Source organism: Pseudorasbora parva, chromosome 16 (genome assembly GCF_024679245.1).
Source record: "Pseudorasbora parva isolate DD20220531a chromosome 16, ASM2467924v1, whole genome shotgun sequence".
Taxonomy (NCBI): Eukaryota; Metazoa; Chordata; class Actinopteri; order Cypriniformes; family Gobionidae; genus Pseudorasbora; species Pseudorasbora parva.
Window position 1 is genome coordinate 32595270 of NC_090187.1, and position 21935 is coordinate 32617204.

A 21935-nucleotide genomic window follows, 5' to 3' on the forward strand; every position below is an offset into this window, starting at 1 on the left:
GTTTTGTGTCTTAAGACATCAATGTGTCGCCATAAGCCACAGGATTTAATATGGATTTACATATTGATTACAATATTCCTTCTCTTTAATTGTGTCTTAGTATAAAGGGGATTTCTCACATTTGTTTAATGTAGCTATGCAGGAAGTTGTTTAAAATATTTCAAAAAATCCTTTTCATCATCAAAGATAGTGGTAAATTACACTGAACTTGGTCAGGAAGTTGATTTCTGTAAAAAGATAAAGATTCATAGAAATTGTTGAAATATTTGCATAGTGCTCCCTCCCATCTGTTTATAAGGCTCTGATCTGTTTTACAGATGGTTAATCAGAGGTCTTTGCTGCTTTGCAAACATCGCCATGGAAAAAGAGCAGGAATTCCGGTAATCAACTTATATTAAATAATTAAAATCTAGATATCCACAAACATTTAATTATGCAGCTAAAGGCTTATTTCACATTGTACTTGTTTACATTTTTAATATTCCAATTAAGTGTGTGTAAATATGTATATCTATGGAAGTGTATTCATGTGTGTGTGTGTGTGTGTGTGTGTGTGTGTGTGTGTGTGTGTGTGTGTGTGTGTGTGTGTGTGTGTGTGTGTGTGTGTGTGTGTGTAGGTGTGTGTTTTACCTTGAGGACAGATATCAATTTGAAAGTTACTTGTGGTGTCCCACAAGATTCAGTGTTAGGCCCGAAATTGTTTGTACTATACACATTATATTTGTAATGTGTCTGAAATGTTAAAAATGGTTTTGTTTGCTGATGACACAAATTTGTATTGTTCAGGGAGAAATTTGGAACAGCTTCTAAACACAGTGGAAAGTGAACTGATGATCTTTAAAAAATTGTTTGATGATAATAGACTTGAATAGACACTGAATTTAATTAAAACAAAGTTCATAATGTTTAGCAATTGCCAAAGTAATAACAAAGCTAAAATAGAATTAGAACCAGTGATGGAAGTCACATAATGTTAAAAGTAAAATATCAAAATCAACTGCAATATTAAATAAAAAAAGCACATTTTGAATGAAATCTCATTATATATTCTGTTTTGTGTGCTCATAGTTCCATTCATGACTTATTGTGTGGATGTGTGGGGCCATACATATAAAACCAATTTAAATCCCATATATATATATATATATATATATATATATATATATATATATATATATATATATATATATATATATATATATATATATATATATATATATATATATATATATATTTTTTTTTTTTTTTTTTTTTTTTTTTTTTTTGGTTCATAAATCCACATCCTTATTGCTCTTTTTTGTTATATATATATATATATATATATATATATATATATATATATATATATATATATATATATATATATATATATATATATATATATATATATATATATATATATATATATATATATATATATATATATATATAACAAAAAAGAGCAATAAGGATGTGGATTTATGAACCAAAAAATAAATTGTTTATTTATGTTTTTTTTTTTATTTATTTACTTTATTTTTACTGCACAGAAAATGTATAGGCTAAAGCATATAATAATTTACTTCCAAATTGTGTTCAGATGCTGTTCGAGATAAGAGAAAGTCAGTATAAACTAAGAGGAATTCATATGTTTAAAAAAGTACGGTCAAGAACTAATGAAAATGAAAATGTACGAAACGAATAAAAATGTATATCTGTCCAAGGGGTAAACCTATGTAATAATTTTGAGATGAAATTAAAAAAGTGTAATTAATTTAGTACATTTAAGAAAATTAAAAACAAGGTGATAGATAATTATAATATAAATAATTGGTGTGTGCAATACTACATTTATCGTAATTAATATCTGAAATGTACACATGTATATACGGTCTTTGTAATTATCATTGTACACTTTGGAAAATGTCTTTTGTAACGCAATTATCTTGAGCTAATCTAATCCATTAAGAAAAAAATATGCTCATTAGATAAATATGGTAGGCATAATAAGCATTGGCTTCTGTCTATACCTTTTTCGGTTATGTTTAATTTTTGTTATATTTCTTTGGTTATATTTTATTATTGTTTTTTTATGCTTTTTTATTTTTGATGTTTTATTGATTATGGAAAATTGTCTGTAAGGACCGAACATAGCCTATACATATATATATATATATATATATATATATATATATATATATATATATATATATATATATATATATATATATATATATATATAGCCTACACTGTAAAAAAAACAATATGTCCGTATACGGCACAATGGACTGTTCACTGTAAAAATTATTTATAAAAAAAGTTACCTGGTTGCCTTAAAATTTTGAGTTAATTGAAATTAAAATTTTGAGTTAATACAATGAACATTTTTTGAGATAAGACAACCTTTATTAAAATATTATTAAAAGATTTTGTAAGCATATTGGGTAATTGTGTGTGTTTTATTTCTGATGACGCAGTGACACATGCCAAATGCTATTTTCATGATTTATCACATTTTTTATGTGGTTCAGATACAAAAATATTTTGAATTTCTATTTATTAAACACATTTCCTTCATTGTATCAACTCAAATTTTTAATTTCAATAAACTCAAAATTTTAAGGCAACCAGGTTACTTGCTTTTTTAAGTTAAACCAACAAAAATCAACCAATTTTTTTTTACAGTGTATAAATATGAAGTAAATTTCCGTATTGGTTTTTTTTTTTTACAGGTGTTTTACCTGTATTTTGAATTACAAATGGCATTAGTTTGTGTTTTAAGGATTAATGGAAATTTCCGTAAAAATTACTCAATAATGTAGGCTACTGGAAGAAAATTACCAGGCCTACATTTACAGTGTAGCCTAGTATCTCTATCATGATAAATACTAGTAGCCTAGGCCTAATTATCATTGTACATCTTTTAAATTGTTCGTTCAATTGAACTTTCAATTATCCATTAAGCTATTACATTTTTTTCTTTCATTCTTTCTTCCAAAGCAGGCGATCTTGGGATGCGTGCAGAGAAGTGCCAATCATTGAACATGAGACACCAAAGAAACTAGCGCAGTGTTTGAAATGGTTCTCGTGTGCCATCGTTGGCCTACTTGTCTTTGGCCTTGCACTGCTCAGTAAAGTGAGTTGCTTTATTAATCATTGGCTAATCATTTTTGGATGATAGAATTACATTTAACTTGTCTATTGAATACTAAACAAAATTCTCTGTTAGACTTAAACTAAACTTCTTTTCTTTCTTTCTTTCTTTTTTCTTTTTCTTTTATTTTTACAGACATCATTTCTGATTCTGATAACATTTGGGAACAATCAAACTGAGATTATATGTTCAGAAAAAAAACCGACCGCTCTACTTGGCATTGGCTTCGTTCTGATTGGCCCGAGTGTTCTCCTTCTGCTAAAAAGCACATGGAAGTTCATTTTCAAGGGGGCGACCATGCCCTCTAAAAAAACTGTTTTTTGGGTAAGCAAACTGTTTTTGATGAAAAAAATGTAGACGATGGACAATGTTCCCTCTAAAGCTGGACATAGTTTACACTGTGCGATTTCAGCAAGGTTATACTTACACTGTAGCCAGGCTATACGAGTATGTGTTAAGCCAAGCTCACTATGCTCACACACTGTAGGCTACGGTCCGATTGTCGAGCGCGAATTGACTGCTCACATAGGCTATGTGTGAAATAGCAGTCCGATTGTCGAGCGCGAATTGACTGCTCACATAGGCTATGTGTGAAATAGCCTATGTACGATAAACCCACCGTGCCAGTTGTGCCGATAGGCCTTGATATAGGCTAGTCAAATGCAACAGCTATCGATATCAAGAGGATTTAGCATTTCCAATTTGCCCCGCAACAATTTCATAACGCATCAATGCTACCGACACACTGCATAAAGAGCTTATGCTTCTCGTCCTTTTAGGCCTAAATTATTTAAAAACATGTAGGCCGATTATAGCCTACAATTAATACCTAAACTATGATTAAATATGTCAGTCTCTATATGTCAAAACACTGCAATAATAGCCTATAGTGTCAATGAAAAGTAGCAGCTTTATTTAAAAAAATAACTTGGTTAACACGAAATAGGCCTACTTTTCTTCTCATTTGTATAGGCTTCATGGGCCACAAGAGGAATATTACGAAAATAAATTAAGACAGTTAAACGTTTTTATGTTGAAGTAGCCTAGTTTATGGTCTTTTTCTGAGAATAGCCTATGCGCCGAAAGCTCGTCAGATGTAACTTTCACTTTCTGCTGTGAATTCACTGACACCTTCATGATTTAAAACGGAAAAATAAATTTCTATAGCTGCGACGTGATATTTAATCACAGTTGTCAAAAATGGTTCACATTTTCTAATTATAATAATAATTTTCTAATCTAATAATTCATTAGGCTAAATATTAAATAAATGAAATAAAGTGAAAATTGAATATAGCTACGGTTGCGTTCATTTAGTTTTTCGATAGCCTATTGAAAATGAGAAAACGGCTCATTCATTTGTCGTTTTTTTTCCAACACATGAATTAATACAAAATAATCTAATTTAGATATGACTGCACTGCTGCATATTTACACTTAAAGGGGTACTTCAGCGCTGGGAAGATGAATCTGTATTTAAACTGGGTCATCAATGCAGTAGAAATGTGAAATTATTTTTGAATTTGGTGCCTTCTAGACTGAGAAAAGACAGAAAATTTATTTTTGTCCCATGGGGATGAAAGACTACAATTCCCAGAATGCTTTGCTGCCCTGTGAGGCCATTCCCAATGCCACCAACTTCATTACAGTGACTGAGTTAGAGAAGACACTACAATTAAAAACTGAACGTGTGTGTTCAATATAATGAGTCACCGCGCGAGTCTCACAGCACTGAGCACTAACTGCACGAGTGATGAGAGCTGAGGTAATCGCGACTACACTCGCGGCATACATTCACAACTCGAGTTCAATCTGGCGCGTTTCAGTTCATGCCTTTGCAAGCTTAACTTTCATAGAAACGAATTTGAGAAGTTAAAAGACTTGCATTGCTCACTATAGCTCCGTTTAAATGATCCTGTAGCTGCAAGCTGAGCTGTCCCTGCAAGCTGAGTGTTATCTCCCATCCCCCAATGGCGGATTCAAAACATGCGGAAATGGCTCCCTCTGCTGGCTGTAGTCTTTAGCCTCTGGGCAAACATTCCTCCTATGATGCAAAAATCGTCATTTTGCATCATAGGAGGAATTTTTCCAGAAATAAAATGCATAAATCTCTTATCTCAGGGAGATATGAGGGGGGAAAGCACAATAATTTGAATATTCTCCAGGGTTTCTACTGATACAAAGCCATATGCTAATCGCTGAAGTAACCCTTTAAATCAATACTCGTCTGTGCTTCGCTACAACTGTAGTCTATCTGCTGTCCAGTGGGTCACGCAGCTAAAGTAGGCTAAGCTGATGATGGGTAATGTGGATGCAGATGCGAGATAACCTACATTAATATTTCTGAAATAATCAACTTATATTTCTCTGGCACGAGGTTGTCGAATCCATAGAGAAGAAAACCCTTAAGTCACTGTGTCAATGCATTAGTCCGGTTGTTTGATTAGAGAGTGTATTTGTCATAAACACTTTAAGAATCCGTCCAGCAGCGGAAGACTTCTGCATACAACTGTGGGAAACTGAAAGAGGCACGGGTTGATCTTTGGTTGACCAATCAGAGGAAAGGGGCGTTTCACGTAGGCCTAAGCCCAATTTTTTTATACGGTCTATGGTGGAAAGCCTTTTATACATGCTTTTATATCCCTGAACAAAAGAATATAAAAGCAAGCCGACATTTTTTTCTTTTTTACGAAAAATTAGTAAATGAGCTTTGTTTTTTGTTTTGTTTTTTTCATTCTTTAATATTAAATCGAAAAATGAATGAAGGCAACTTCACAATTCAATGTTCATACCATATAGGCCTAGTGCAAATGCAAAAACAAAACATTGAAACCAAACATATATTTTTTTTCCTTTTTATTCCAGTTACTGCATCAATGGATATTTGCAATTCTTTCTCCTTTTTACAATTTTACTTTTGCTAAATTATGACTTTATTTGTATTAATAAATAGTCATATTTAAGGACTAAATAATTAAATGCAATATACAAATAAAATAAATAATAATAATAAATATCAATAGTAAGCCTAATTTTTTATATATATATATATATATATATATATATATATATATATATATATATATATATATATATATATATATATATATCAAATAATCTTAAAATACTAAATAAAAAATATTATTGAAGAAAAATTATTTACAAGTTTAGTTGTCTGTTCACTTCTGACTGGGAAGATAACCGAAGGAACCCCCAAATATAATATAGATTAGGTTAGATTTCAATTCATACAAAATATAATTTCTTAAGTTAAAATTTAGCTAAAGTAAAATTGAAAAAAGGGGAGAGAATGGCAAATATCCATTGTTGCAGTATCAAAAATTGACATTTGGTATCAATGTTTTATTTTTGCATTTACACTATGGTCTGAAAATTGAATTGTGAAGCATTTACCACCAGCTGGATAAACTTGGATTATCCATTTTTCAAAACGAACTGGAGGTAAGCAACAGTTTGCTAGATTGCTGCTATTTGATAGCTGCCTACAAAACTTAAAGATCGTTTCCCTATTATCGTTTACTTTCTTGCTGCATCAAAGATCAAATGGTATAACTTCTGCTTTCGCGCAGGCACAGTGAGGGAAGACAGGGCACCGTTCGTAGCTCTGCTTCGGCTGTGTGATACCCTCACGAAGGGCGACCAAAATTTCTGAACGTGCCAGAATCCGACCATCCGATTGCCCATCGCTAGAGATTTATCGCCTCCTGTTCTCCCTGTAAACTGCATGAACAACGCACGACAAAGCTGAAAATCGGTCCGATCCAAATATTAAAAATACAAAATATACAACGCCACACAGACAACAGATGCAGACGTGAAATGGGCGGGGAATTTATTATGAGAAATAATTGCAGTGCAATCAAGGGTTAATATAATAGAAATTACACATTAAAGTTAAAAGTTATAACTGCATGATGAAACGTTTATGTAGGCTACTGTTTACATAGCTATACGCTGTACAGGCCTGATATAAAGAATGTTTTTGCTCAGGTGACAAAAATTTCAGCTCAATAGAGAGAAGTTTTGCTCAGCGAGAAAAGAAATTAGAGGGAACATTGGTGATGAGCCTGACTGTTTTTGCTGTATAACTCTCTAACTCTGATTTGACCTTTGCTCTAGGTCCTGTCTGTTGAGTTCCTGGTAGCATTGGGAGCTGCAGTTCTAACAATAGTAGCCATGCCATACTTTGACATTGTCACTAATGTGATGATCCTAAACAGCGTAAGCATCCTGTCAGCAGTGTTCCAGGTCGTCGCTGTTTGCCTCGCCAAAGAAAAGAAACGGATTATAATGCTCCCCATATGCTCCATTTTCTTAATCGTCCTGGGTTATGTCCTTTTTGCAGTCAGTTATCTGGCATTCGAAAGTTCCACTCAGATTAAAGTGTCAATTGGCCTTGCCATTGTGGGGACCATCTTGGTTTCTGTGAACTGGTGGGAAAACTACAGCACGCTCTTCTCCATCTCATTTCTAGAGGACATTTCCAAAGACATCGCTCAGTCCCGTAATGTGGTGTGCATCATCTCCAGTTTGATGAGAATCCTGATTACTTCAGCTGTGGTTGGAGCTTTTGTTCCTCTCTCAGGTCAGGACTGGAAATCGGTCAAAGACGGCTTAGAAACGGTTGTTATTTCATCGGTGGCCATCCAGATTGCATCCTCTGCCCTGTGCCACTGGTTTGCAGTTGTGGCTTGCAAGATGCACGCCCTGCGCCTCAGCTTCGCCTTGCCCATATACATGGCCTCAATTGCAGTTTTGGCAGTGTTTTTATTTGCGTTTGCAGTCCCAGTCACAGAGTCTGATCCTTCCACCTGTTTTGAGAACATTCAGGAGAAATCCATTGGCACATTGTTGCTGTTGATGTTGACCGATGCTTTAAAAACTCTACGCTCCAGGGACATTTTGGTAACCAAGAGTACAGCAGGACTGGGATGTTTGATCGGCTCTGCTCTGAGCTGGTGGTTGGGACTCATGCTCAGTACATATTACATCTGGTATCTTAAGATCGACCGAATTGAAAGAACCCAAGAACTGTTCGTGCGACGCATGTATGAAGGAGCATTTCTGGAACAGTCCATGTTGCTGAACACTCGTTTTGAAATCAGAAAGAAAATCAAGGAGAAACGGGGGTGAGTGTTTCAATTTTCTAAGTATGGCTGCTTATATTGTTAATTCATCAGCCAATATTAGAGATTTTTTAATTATCTGTATCGATATTGAGGGCAGCAGTGGCTCAGTGGTTCATGCAAGTTGTCTACAGGTTGGGAAGGTTGGTGGTTTGATCCCCAGTTCCATTTGATCAAGTGTCAAGGTATCCATGAAATAGACACCTAACCCCAGCTGCTCCTGACACCACTGTTGGTATATGAATGAGAGAGTGAATGGGTGAATGTAAGGCAAGATGTAAAGCACTTTGGATGGCCATGCGTCTGCTGAAATAGCTATATAAATGCAGTCCACTTACCATTTATATTTTAAAGCATTTTAAAATATACATTTATTTTTAATATATTTAGACCAAAATATCTATATATATATATATAAGTGTAAGATTCTGTTTATTTCACGCGCTGTGACAGCTGGCTTCTGTGCGTGCGCTCGTTACACCATTTTTTTATCCAGATCAACTAGGAAGATGTGGAAGGTCTTGTGCTCTCAGTTTCCCTCTGCTGGACAGACCGTGGTGTGACACCCTGTTCCCTGATTTAGCGGAAAGAGATGCTGCAATACAGTTGATGCCGTGTTAATGATGTCGCAGGACTGCTCTTCAAATAAAAATAGACCTGAAGGCATACAGCTGGGGCTCATTTATTTATAGTCTTGTCCACCAGGTGCGCGTGTGACGTCACCAACTGAGGCTATAATACCTCTGGGTCAATTTAATTGACGTGTTATACACACACTATTCACAGCTGGTCGTGATAAGACACTTCCCAAATGTGCTAAAAGCAGCGCAGCATCTTGTTCTGCTTTATCAGGGATGATTACAGTCAAGCAACTCAAACCGTTTTTATGCATGTTTGGCCTGGGTTTTTGTTGCATTTACAACTGTTCTAACCAGCAGGGGTCACCGCGAAGACGGGTGTCAGATTAATTCAAAGCTTTTACACAATACGGCACATTTGTTTAAAGGTGTAATGAACTGGCTTTTTTAAAAACATTTTACTGTTGTCTGAGGCTAATAATGTTTGTGTGGTTTTTAAATTCAAAAACATCATAACTAATAAGTAATAGGCTATTTTCTACACTGGTTTTGGGGCTCTCTCCAAAACGCTGGGTTCTGATGGACGTGAAGCACTGGAGACTTGGAAGTAAACGACCAAGGCTAGAATTGGATAATATTTGCATATTTAATGAGCTTAAGCTCCCCTGTCAGTTCTCATGACGGAGAGAAGAGAATGAGGGAGAAGCGGTAACCAGAATGATTCTCTCGATCACAGGGCTCATAAACATCTTTATCAAACAAACACAATGTTTTATTTCTCAGCAAGCCCGCAAGATTTATAGCCCGCAAGATTGGACGATATAAGCGCGAACCACGCACACAATTTGACAGAGAGAATAGCAGAACAAGAACAGAATACTAAGAGATTAATCGGCCTGCCGGGTTTTGCGAGCGATATTTACGTACACCTAACACCAGCTGCTCCCGACGAGCTGGATGGCACCTTACATGGCTGACATCGCCGTCGGTGTATGAATGGGGGAATGTGAGGCAAAAATGTAAAGCGCTTTGGATAAAAGCGCTATATAAATGCAGTCCATTTACCATTTACGTACACATAAGCAAATCAATCTATAACAATGCAATACTATTACATATAAAAACACGTTTTACTCGCATAAGTGTGTTGCACCATTCCTGTCGGATCCAAATCCAGCATCAACTGGAGATTTGTTTACAAACGATTCCACAGTGAACTGAAGTGAATATGTCTTCCCCATGTGAGCTCGAACTCATTAAAAATAAAATTCAACTCATTTCTAGATGAAGGAATTTTCATAAGGAAGCTTATGGGGCGACTGTTTTCTTCCACAACCAGGAATAGCACAATATCTTAATCTTCCTCGGCATGTTTATTGTTGTTGACCAGCTAGCAGGAGCCCTCCATGAGTTGGTGGGCGGGGCTACTGGATTAGACGCACTGTAGATTCTGTATAGGCGGTGTTTCGTCGCGCACTGACGTCAGTAGAAGCAAAGGACCGTTTGCTGAGCCTGGTGTCTATAAAAGCTTTTCTTTGACTAACAAGGAAGTTTTTAGCTCTAAAAACTTAGAGGATATTCTTATATTATTACCGTTACTTTTTATATATCAAAAGCTCAACTAAAATTTGATTCCTCAATTCATCACCCCTTTAAACTATTTCAGTGTTTCATGAAGCCTCAGTCTGCTCATCACTAATAAACAGTAAAACCACTGCAAATAATAACAGCCTGCACATCTCCGCAAGGCTGCAGACCAAACAATCCACACTGAATGGCAGTGCGCTCTCGCCACAGGGCGGGGCTTACAATGACGCATACTCAGGTAGTGGTCTCACACTTTTAAATAGACAGGACTCAAATGCTGATTACTCTAAATACAGGGGGGGGGAACTTACCCTGCTACAATTAGTTAAAGGACAACTCCAGTGAGAAACGAACCTAGGTGTAATTAACAGATGGTTACAGAGTAGATTGTTCTCTGGGATGCGTTTGAGAACGAGAACGATCTACTCTGTAACCATCTGTTAATTACACCTAGGGTCATTTCTCACCGGAGTTGTCCTTTAATTACATGAACTGCATGAATTGCATTTATGAATTTTTGCTCATTAATTCCAATGTTTACTAATACATAAATAAAATCAAAAGTTGTATTTGGTTTAATCCACTGTAACACTAACAAAGTTAACACTAACATAAACTAATATTCACTGGATGGTCATATACCTTTTCACCGCTAGATGGGGGAAAATATCACACAGTGTAGCTTTAAAGTCAAAATGTCAGTGAGATTAAAATGAGAGAAAATTGAGCTTTTGCTAAAGTCTCCTTTTTTAAATGTTTGTCTGACAAAAGACTGTAATCTCACATGTATCCCCTCTATAGTTTTAAAAGAGTTTCAGCATCTTAAACTGTGACAGTATCCAAAGTTTGAATTTCAATAGAATTTCAATAAGAACTCAAACACATCTCATCACATTCTTCCAAATCCAAATTATCTCGGCTATATGCTATGCAAAGTAATTGTATTGCTTTATACTCTTACTGTATGTCAACACTTGATTCACTTGCTTCAAATTGTACATATGTGACAAAGTTAATAATAAATTTAAATTATTTATATCTAAGAGTAAATTTTCCTTTGGCTTTCTTAATATGTTCTCCTCAGGGCAAAAGAAACCATCAAAGTGTTTCTGTGTGCAACGATGTGGCATGAGACCTACAATGAAATGATGAAGATAATCATTTCTATGTTCAGGTAAACATAAACACTTACTCAACTGTAAAATTCAGTCTCAATTGAATTGTAATTGCAATATTTTTTCTTTTACTACCAGGCTCGATAAATACAGGCCCAAGACTTACAAAAGCGATGTCGAGTTTGAATTCCATATTTATTTTGATGACGCTTTCATGGATGTTGATAATGGAAGGCAGCGCCATGCAAACGAATACGCTGAAATTCTTGTGGATGTAGTTAAAGAAGTTTACACGTAAGAATCCACCTTAATCTGATCTGTTTATATGTACTTAGAATTTATATACAAAAACTAATCTATCAATACTTTACATGCATTAGCATTTTCAGTGAGGAGGATCCATGTATATTCAAGCAGTCGGAACAACTACCAAGTCAGAAGATCATAAACACCCCCTATGGAGGTCGACTGGAATACATCCTCCCTAAAGGCAATATGATGATGGTTCACCTCAAAGACAAGACGCTTATCCGTCACAAAAAAAGATGGTCTCAGGTAAGAGTCATTAAAGATGCAGTTAAACACAGCACAGGTTCAGATGTTTTGCATTCAGAACCAGAACTAATTGTCTGTGTTTTCAGATAATGTACTTGTATTACATTCTTGGCTGGAGACTTAACAGACAGTACTTTAAAAAGTTTGAGGAAGGACAAAAACCGCATTCCCTTAAGGAGGAACTGAAGGTTAGAGGCTTAACTTTAAACTTCACCACTAGTATATCTACAGAATAATGCAATATCAGCTAAACTCTGGATGTTTTTAATACTTAGAGAGAAAAGGAGAACACGTATATCTTGGCCCTGGATGGGGATACTGATTTCCAGCCGCGTGCGCTCATGCTGCTAATTGACAGACTGAAACTCTACCCAGAGGTTGGGGCTGCCTGTGGCAGGATTCATCCAACAGGCACAGGTTGGATAAATATATAAAGTATAAACCATTGTTATCAGGTCATTTTATTGTTTTTTATTCATGATCATTAGAGTACAGAATATCTACTCTACATTCAAAAGTTTGTTGGTCATACTTTTTTTTTTTAAAGAAATTAATACTTTCAGCTAGCCTGACATGGTCATTCTCAATTCTAGTCAGAATATGAGTCTGAAACTGCTCCATTGGGCTGTGATTATGGGGCGTGTTTCAACCAAACCAGGAAAGACCTCAATTGGATTGAGCTACAACCAATCAGAGTAACGAAGCGACGCATTACGTTAGTTGTCAAATGTCAACAGAGCTCAATTGCACTGTGTTGCCAAGTCTGTGTTTTTTTCCGCGGGTTGTTCCCTATCTCGAGGGAACTCGCACTGCGTCGTCGAGTGACGACACTCTGGGGAATGCCCCCAGCGTGACGTCTCTGAAGTATGAATGAAATCAGCCACCAATCCGATTGGTGCAACGTCATGACGTAGTAGGTGACGGCATACGCGGAAGCTATAAGAAGGCGCCGTCTCATACAACAGACAGTCTTTGCTCTTCAGCGAGGCGCTCTGTGTTGATATTGTTTGTCTATTTACTGTTGTCTGTCACCAATATCAGTTTAAAGCAAGGCAAGCGAGCAGTTTAGACGGTGTGTGCACCCGTGCCCGCGCTTCATTATGGGCTCGGACACACACCAGCTGTGTGTGCAGTGTCTCGGGGCGCAGCACGCTCAGGCGGCACTTGAGGGTGCTGCCTGCAGCGAGTGTGAGAGGCTGCCGCTCCGGGTGCTGCGCTCACGGCTGGCCGTTTTCACCGAGAGCGGCCAGGCTCGCGAGCCCTGTGGATCTGGTCCCGCGTCTGTTGAGGCAGCGCGGCGGCGTAGATCCTGGGGCTCACAACTGGATCTCGCGACGGGAGGCGGGCATGCTGAGGCATCTTCCCACTCCTCGTCCGAAGATTCAGACGCTCTACCGCCTCGTGAGGAAGCCCGCGCGGCAGCATCTTCCCACGAGGGCGATAACCCAGTGCTGATGCTGTCTGATTCCGAGGGATCAGACCAGTTCAGCCTGGAGGCGGGTGGAGTGCAGGTGAATTCACCTCTTCACTCCCCCACTCAAGAAGAGCTTGTGGACGTGCTGACACATGCTGTGGCCAAACTCAACATCGACTGGCCTCAGGAAGAGGTGGAAGTTCAGCCTGTGAGCAGGTTGGACGGACGCTTCTTCAAGAAGCGTGCTCAGCCGCCACGCAGGGGCTTGCCGTTTGCACAACGAGTTGTGTAAATCTTGGAGAAAACCGTACTCGGCGCGCCTATCGAACCCCCCAGTTCTCGTTTTTGGGTGTGTCGTGGGTGCGTCTGAGGCTGGCTATGGGGCGCTGCCTCGCGTCGAGACGGCCGGGACTTCCTGCCCACAGGAAGTTCCTGAGGTTCGCTTTCGGGGGCGAAGCGTACCAATATCGGGTGCTTCCTTTCAGTGTAGCTCTTTCCCCTCGCACCTTTACCAAGTGCATGGATGCAGCTCTGGCCCCGATGAGGCTCCAGGGCATCCGTGTACTGAATTATATCGACGACTGGCTCATAATGGCGCAGTCGCGCGAGATGGCGATTCGGCATCGAGATGTTGTTTTAGCCCATCTCAGGTGCTTGGGGCTGAGACTAAACAGGAGCAAAAGCGTGTAATTACCCGCCCAGAGGACTATGTTGCTCGGTGTAGTATGGGACTCGACCACGATGCGGGTGAGCATGTCCCCTGCACGGTTTGGGACCATACTGGCGGAGGTCTCAGAGATGAAGCTAGGCCACAGCCGCGCTGTGAAGCAGTTTCAGAGACTGCTGGGCCTCATGGCAGCAGCGTCCAACGTGATTCCGTTCGGCCTGCAATACATGAGGCCCCTCCAGTGGTGGCTCAAGGGGAAAACCTTTCCTTTCAGGAAAAATCCGAGGTTCCTGTCCCAAGGGCCAGTGTTAGGAGCGTTATGTTGCAGGAAAATCCCTTCAACAGACGCCTCCCTCACGGGCTGGGGCGCGGTCATGGAAGGCCGGTTCATGAGAGGTCTGTGGGGACCCAAGCATTCCTCCTGGCACATAAATTGCTTGGAAATGTTGGCAGTTTACAAAGCTCTGAGGAGCTTTCTCCCGGACCTCCACGGCCACCATGTCCTGGTACGATCTGACAACATGTCAGTAGTATCGTATCTAAATCACCAGGGGGTCTGAGGTCGCGCCCACTATGCAGGTTGGCGCATCAGATCCTCCTGTGGTCCCAGGGGAAACTGTCGTCTCTCAGAGCGATGTACGTCCCAGGGGACCAGAACCAGGGAGCAGACGTCCTGACGAGGCAGGGGCTGAGGCCTGGGGAATGGTGGCTCCAACCCGAGGTAGTGGAGGCCATGTGCGAGAGGTTCGGCTCGGTGGAAGTGGATCTGTTTGCATCTCTAGAAACAACCCACTGCCCGCTGTGGTTCGCCCTCAGGCATCCGGCCCCGCTGGGGCTGGATGCCATAACACAGACGTGGCCGAGGCGGCGCCTGTACGCATTTCCCCCGATCGTTCTGCTCCCGGGAGTTCTAGAGCGAGTCCGCCAGGAGGGCATCAGCCTCCTATTAGTAGCACCCCGGTGGCCGTCCCGAGTTTGGTTCTCCGACATTGTGGCACTGCTAGATGGCTCCCCATAGCAGGTCCCTCTGAGGAGGGATCTGCTGTCTCAGGCAGGGGGAATGAAATTCCACCCCAGGCCCGAGCTGTGGGACCTCTGGGTCTGGCCCTTGAGGGGGCCCAGTACCTAGAGGATGGCCTGCCACAAGAGGTCGTAGAGACCCTTCTCAGCTCTAGGGCTCCCTCTACGAGCAAACTGTATAGCCTTTAGTGGAATGTCTTCACTAGCTGGTGTAGAGAACGGAGGGTGGACCCAGTTAACTGCGCGGTGGCCTCAGTGCTGGAGTTCCTACAAGACCGTTTCTCCACCGGTCTGACCCCATCCACTCTGAAGGTGAATGTGGCTGCCATAGGGGCGTTCCACTTGCCTTTAGATGGGGGCCCGCTGGGTAGACACCACTTGGTTGTACGGTTCCTTCGTGGGGCTAGGAGGTTGAGGCCTGCGGCTCATCCCAGAGTCCCGGCCTGGGACCTGGCAGTGGTTCTCGAAGGGTTGGTTGAGGCCCCCTTCGAACCATTGGAGTTGGCTGAAGCGAGATAATCTGACCCTTAAGGTAGCCTTTCTCCTCGCTATCACTTCTCTGAGGAGAGTGGGGGACCTCCAGGCCTTGGCGGTCACGCCAACTTGCTTGGAGTTTGCCCCTGGCGGGGTGAAAGCTATCTTGCACCCCAGACCGGGCTACTTGCCCAAGGTTTCATCTACGGGGATGGGGTCAGTTTTTCTTCAGGCATTTCATCCTCCGCCTCACGCAACGGCAGAGGAAGCTAGGCTGCACCTGCTCTGCCCTGTTAGGGCATTGAGGATTTATTTGGACAGGTCAGCTCATTGGAGGAAGTCGGACCAGCTTTTGGTGTGCTTTGGCCCCCCTAAGAAAGGGTTGCCTGCGGCGAGACAGACTATTAGTAACTGGATCATTCAGGCTATAGCCACGGCTTATCGGGTGCGCAATTTGCCTTCACCCATAGCCGTGAGGGCTCACTCTACAAGGGGTTTGGCCTCCTCGGTGGCCCTCCTTTTGGGAGCCTCACTTATTGAGATTTGTGAGGCAGCGGGGTGGACTAATCCGCACACCTTTATCAGATTTTATAAGCTGGACCTAGAGTGCTAGAGTGCTCGCATCCTGAGTGTGCCTGGAATGTCAGCTTCACATCAGGATGGGCGTGTTTCGGTGTGGCATAGTGGGTATTCATTCCCCAGAGTGTCGTCACTTGACGAGGCAGTGCGAGTTCCCTTGAGATAGGGAACGTCTCGGGTTACTTTTTTTTGTAACCCTTGTTCCCTGAGAGGGAACGAGACACTGCGTCTCGTCGCCACACCTTCACGTAGAGCGCTCGCTTCATCGCAAAGGCTGTCTGTTGTATGAGACGGCGCCTTCTTATAGCTTCCGCGTACGCCGTCACCTACTACGTCATGACGTTGCACTAATCGGATTGGTGGCTGATTTCATTCATACTTCAGAGCTGTCACGGTGAGGCCGTTCCCCAGAGTGTCGTCACTCGACGACGCAGTGTCTCGTTCCCTCTCAGGGAACAAGGGTTACAAAAGTAGTAAATAAAACAATAGTAAATAAAACAATTAAAGAAAAAAACTTTGCATATTTTTTGTTTTGACATCTAAAATCATGCATCCAAATATAGTGGTGTATTTTTCAGCAAATTCATCTGTCATTAGCTAAATGCATATATAGACATGCACTACATTAAATATGGTACAATATTTAACCAAATCTGAGATCCATTAATATATTCTATAGAATAATGCACTTGCAACTACTTATGTATAGATTATAAATGTGATAAACTGACTAAGATAATGTACTTAAAGGGCCCATGGTGTGGTATCAGAAGTTTGAATATGCGGTAGGCCACTGGCTGCAAAAGACTGCGGAGCATGTGTTCGGCTGCGTACTGTGCAGCCCTGGATGTTTCAGTCTTTTCAGAGGAGCCGCACTCATGGACGACAACGTCATGAAGAGGTATACAACTAAAGCAAGTGAAGCCAGCCACTACGTCCAGTATGATCAAGGTAATGTCTACATGAAGCTAACCACATGATATCAAATCGGGCCTTGACTAGTCTAATCCTCCCTCCTTTTGGTGTAATGTCAGGTGAGGACCGTTGGTTGTGTACTCTGCTGCTGCAGCAGGGCTGGAGGGTTGAGTATAATGCAGCATCTGATGCCTACACCAATGCGCCGCAGGACTTTAAAGAGTTCTACAACCAGCGCAGACGCTGGGGACCTTCTACCATGGCCAACACCATCGATCTCTTGAGCTCAGGAGGACTGACCTCTCAGAGGAACAGCTCTATCTCAAAAATGTACATCTTGTACCAGATTATCAGCATGGCAGCTTCTATCTTGGGCCCTGCTACAATCTGTCTCATGATATCAGGTAAGGTTTTGCATGGAAAAAATTGTCAATCATTTATGCACATTAGATGCATTATGCTGTTTTAGCAATTAATTTAAGTGCTTTCTTTTTCTTGCAGGAAGCTTTGTGTTCATTTTTAAAATGGATGGAAATTTAGCTCTTGTCTTGGCCATAGTGCCCCCTTCTATCTATCTCTTCTTATGCTTCAAACTGAAATCTGACACGCAGATTACAATTGCAGCAGTTATGAGTGTGATCTACGCATTTCTCATGGCGGGAGCCATTCTCTGCATTATAGGTAACTGCTGTGTATTTGTTCATTTGTAAAACCCGATTTAGAACTTGTTTTAAACATTTGTTTTATTCTTTAAACACCCCATTTTATTTCAATGTTGACATACAGTTCAACACTGAACTGTATGTGAACACATATCACAGTTTTCTCAACAATATTAACTATTTTCAATGTTGATAGTAATAATAATGGTTTCACCGAGTTCTAATCCGCCCTGATATAGGTTTTTTTTTTTCCTTCTTCATTAAAATCAAATATGTTCATCAATAATTGTATATTAAGAGCAAGGACACATTTTATATGCAGTTTGTTTTGTGATTTTACCAGAAAGAATAGAGTCTCTCTCCTCTATGATATGTGATAGATTGATGCGCTCATCTGTGTGTTTTCAAAAACAGTGCAGTGTGCACGAGCCAAAGCCAAAAGAGAATGTAAACCCTGCCAACTTTTATTTGATTGGCCATCTCAATCATTTTGACACTGAAATTAAACAACTGAGGCAAACCAGACTAAAATGTAACTTTTAACCCCTTTTGTCATCCTAACAACACACAGAGTGCTGCGTAATAAAGTGCAGAAGAGCAGTGCAATAATTTAAAATATTGGGGGGGGGGGGACAATTCGGCTCTTTATAATTTTTTTGGGGGGGACTTGTCCCCCTCAATGTTTATTGTGGTTACGGCCGCTTGACTCCAAGTCTTCCAGAGTTTGGGTCAATTCGAAAGACCACTGTTCACCAGCTTCTTTGTTTTCAAGTAGCACGCTGAACCGTCAAAACTCTGCCGTTATTATGTTAAGCCCGCCCACCGACTCTATACACGATGTGATTGGCCTGACCAGAGTTTGGTTTTTCAAGCTTGTAAGCCAACAGAGAGTTGCTAGACTACCCTGACTGCAAATTATATTTGCTGCCGCTAAGGTGCGTCTAGATTTCTAGGCTACCAAATTAGTACATTAGCTTCTGAAAATTAAACATATTAAAATACAATACCGTGCTTTTAAACTGTAATAATATTACACTTTTACTATTTCTGATCAAATAAATGTAGCCTTGGTCAGCATAAGAGGCTTCTTTCAAAAACATTAGACCCCAAACCTTTTAACTGTACTGTATATTTTAGACTGCACATTTTAAATACATATCTGCTAAAATATAGAGGTACTATCTAGGATTGGAATCAAAGACAGTGACTAAAAGTTACAAAACTCGAATTCTGAATTCATGAGGTCTCGAAATATTCATGTCAAGAGAGCAAACATAGTAGCTGAATGTCTTTATGTTTGACAGATGCTTCTCTATCTATAATACTTTCTCTCCTCATCTCAACTCTCATAGGTGATTTAGTATTGCAAGATACTTTTATGACCCCCAGTGGTCTGTTCCTCATCAGCATGGTGTTGTTGTACCTCATCACGGCAGCTTTACACCCTCAGGAGTTCTCACTGGTCATCTATGGATTCTTATACTTCCTCTGCATTCCCAGCGGGTATTTACTCTTAGCCATTTACACTATGGTCAACATGAACAATGTCACATGGGGCACTCGTGAAACTGGCGGCCAGGGTAAGACTACGGCAGTCGATACCATCAAGAAGAAGCTCATGAATGCCACATGCTGCAAATGTCCATGTTTGGAATCTGAAGACGGTTTAAACAAGGAGCTAATACCAGCAGAAACTATAACAAACACTGAAAAGCCTGATATTGCTTTGGAAACACAAAGGTAAAAAAAATTGTTTCATGCCAATTCTATCTACTTATGTAGAATTACTTACTAATAGAATTTACTATTTTTAAATGAAAATCGTTTTTTAATTAAATGTTTAAAAAAATCAGGTTAACAAATTAATTACTTTAAGATTACAGTGGCTGTTTTGAATACTACCACCACTACTACTAATACTAATAATAATAATACTGTATTTCTACAATGTAGGACACAAGAGTTCACACTCAGTCGAAGTAAGTATGACTTCCATACGTAATATCCTAATATTCTAGCTCTTGACTTGTTGAATTAGACTACAATTAGTTATATTTTTAATTCCAAAAGCTTGGATTGAACATCTGCAAGAGAAATCATACGACTTACGCTTGGATGAAGATACACTTCCAACGGTAAGACAAATTGGAAGAAATATATTATATTATATTATATTATATTATATTATATTATATTATATTATATTATATTATATTATATTATATTATATTATATTATATTATATTATATTATATTATGTACTGTTTCACAACATGCAGGATGAAACCCATTTCTGGACAGAATTGCAAAAAAAATATCTAGAACCTCTTAAAGAGAATAAAGAACAACAGGAAAAAATTGCTAATGAACTGAGAGAACTTCGAAATAAGGTAAGCCTCATAAGCGTGTCAATATGACTTGCACAAAAGACTTTGTATGTGGTTTTGTCAATTTTCTGGAACAGTTTTGTCTCCATGCTGTATTTCTTTTCTTTTTCATACAGGTTACATTTGCCTTTTTCTTCTGCAATGCACTTTGGCTAGTGGCAACTTTTTTCCTTCAGGCAATTGGTGACACAGTCTCCATAAAGATCCCAAAAATCTATCCTAATGGGACTCGATCCCCAACAGAAGTGCTTTCCATTGATCCAATTGCACTGATGTTTCTACTGAGCTTCGCAACATTGCTGCTAGTGCAATTTCTTGCAATGATATACCACAGGTAACTAAACAAAAGAATCAAATCACTATCACTGGGCGATTCTGTTTTATATGCTTAAAATTGTCATATCTTTTTTATTATTTGACTAAATCCTAAAGTGGAGATCATACAATATAAGCCTAACCCTTACCAGTCTAAAGTCTGAAGATAAATCATTCAGTTGTATTATGTTCTTTTGTTTCAGAATCTACACATTAATCCATTTTGTTGCTTATACTGGTACAGAAATTAAAGCTGTTAGAAAGCAGTCGCAACAGGTGAGCCAATGGATCACACACAAAATTAACATTTTAAATGTTTTGTTTTATTTTTTATTTACAATGTCCATGTTTCAATAGGTTACTCCGATCCAGGATTCAAACCACCAGCATGAGTCTTATGAGCCAGACACAGGAAGTGTCACAGGAAGTGTGGATTCAGTATAGATAACAGCACTAATAAAATGTTTTTTAATTTTTTTATTTAGTGTAAACCTCAATGTCTTGTTGAAAAGTAAAAAAAAAAATCAATTTAATTACATGATAATTAATAGTAAGATTATTCACAATCAATCACCTATATCAAACAATAAATTAATCACAATAAATCACCTATATCAGACAATAAATTAATCACAATAAATCACCTATATCAGACAATAAATTAATCACTATCAATCACCTATATCAGACAGTATTTGCTCAGAAATTCCCCCAATCAAAGATGTTACATTATTTGATATTATGAACATTAAGAAGTGGCATTTGAAGGCAATCATGTTACATGTTAAATTGACCAAAAAAATAAAATATATATTTATATTTATATATATATATTAATTATTTATTTGTACATATTTACTGCAGAGTGTATTTAAATATATAAAAATATGTATATTCTCTCATTGTGACTCTGGGTGTTACTGAATAGAAGTTCAGTTTGTCTCCATACTTGTAAACTTGGCTTCACTTTTTGTGCCACCTGTTGAAAAGTGTGAGATTGTTTTGTTGTTGTTCTTTTATCATTTTATATGGGTTACAATAAATTACAAAAAAAATACACAGTTATACATTATAGTATGAATCCTTTAAAAAACGAAACAGTTATAGAGCACAGTTTTATGCCACCATCGATGTGGCACATGAATGATGCACTTTAATTTATGTATTAATTATAGAAAGTAATTGTTAATATTTAAATGCAAATTTGACATCTATAAATGAATGTATAAGTTATTAGACTTCCTGTACTGCCAATATTGATCCTCACAATGTAGGCCACACACACAAACACACACACACACACACACACACACACACACACACACACACACACACACACACACACACACACACACACACACACACACACACACGTCTGGTACACTGG

General features: G+C 39.0%; 1 protein-coding gene across 1 annotated transcript; it reads left to right on the forward strand.

Moving 5' to 3' along the window:
• Positions 1-317: 317 nt before the first annotated feature.
• Positions 318-21217, forward strand: LOC137043851 (chitin synthase chs-1-like). The gene is made up of 19 exons (XM_067420324.1): positions 318-380; positions 2980-3115; positions 3269-3457; positions 7274-8283; positions 11530-11619; positions 11699-11854; positions 11941-12115; positions 12202-12303; positions 12391-12532; positions 17020-17220; positions 17304-17588; positions 17686-17865; positions 19199-19586; positions 19800-19825; positions 19917-19981; positions 20126-20236; positions 20350-20567; positions 20752-20824; positions 20906-21217. The coding sequence occupies exons 1-19, from the start codon at positions 358-360 to the stop codon at positions 20990-20992; spliced, it is 3657 nt and encodes a 1218-aa protein (XP_067276425.1). The 5' UTR covers positions 318-357; the 3' UTR covers positions 20993-21217.
• The last annotated feature ends 718 nt before the right edge of the window (positions 21218-21935 follow it).